We start from the raw sequence: 600 nt of genomic DNA on the forward strand, positions 1-600 counted from the left end.
ACATTATTCGAAGCAGATTCACTAGTGTTTGGACTAAAAATAATTTTTGAAGGTAGAAGACTCAATACACGTAAATATAAACTCTGGACTCTAAAGTTAACAAAAATGAAACTTAAGTAATTTGTTCATAATAATATCTGTGTGTATTAATGACAGTGAAACTATGAAAATGTATAACTTCTTTCATGTAATGTTCCATCACAGGTTCCTTTGGTAGCAGAAAAATTATCTCATGGATTCCCTACAAGATGGGAACCATAATGTAGTGACAAGTTTCATTTTATTGGGCTTAACTGATAACCCAGTCCTTCGTGTCATACTCTTTATGATCATCCTCTGTATCTATCTGGTGACCGTATTTGGAAATGTCAGCACAATCACTCTTATCAGAATCTCTTCTCAGCTCCATCATCCTATGTATTTCTTTTTGAGCCACTTGGCTTTTGCAGACATATGCCTTTCAACTTCTGTAACACCCAATATGCTTGTAAATTTCCTAGTGGAGAGAAATCCAGTCTCCTATCATGGATGTGGCATGCAGCTCGGTTCAATTGCTGTCTTTGGGGCAGTTGAGTGCTTCCTGCTGGCTATCATGGCATA

At 36.8% G+C, this 600-nt stretch overlaps 1 protein-coding gene across 1 annotated transcript in view; it reads left to right on the top strand.

The window, feature by feature from the left end:
- The first annotated feature begins 232 nt into the window (after window positions 1-232).
- The window catches only part of LOC105307856 (olfactory receptor 491-like), a 10585-nt gene continuing 10217 nt past the window's right edge, over window positions 233-600 (top strand). Inside the window, exon 1 of the mRNA XM_011383501.2 lies at window positions 233-591. Within this exon, the coding sequence (XP_011381803.2) occupies window positions 233-591 (359 nt within the window). The remainder of the gene's footprint in view (window positions 592-600) is intronic.

This window comes from Pteropus vampyrus, unplaced genomic scaffold, assembly GCF_000151845.1.
Source record: "Pteropus vampyrus isolate Shadow unplaced genomic scaffold, Pvam_2.0 Scaffold522, whole genome shotgun sequence".
NCBI classification, from domain to species: Eukaryota; Metazoa; Chordata; class Mammalia; order Chiroptera; family Pteropodidae; genus Pteropus; species Pteropus vampyrus.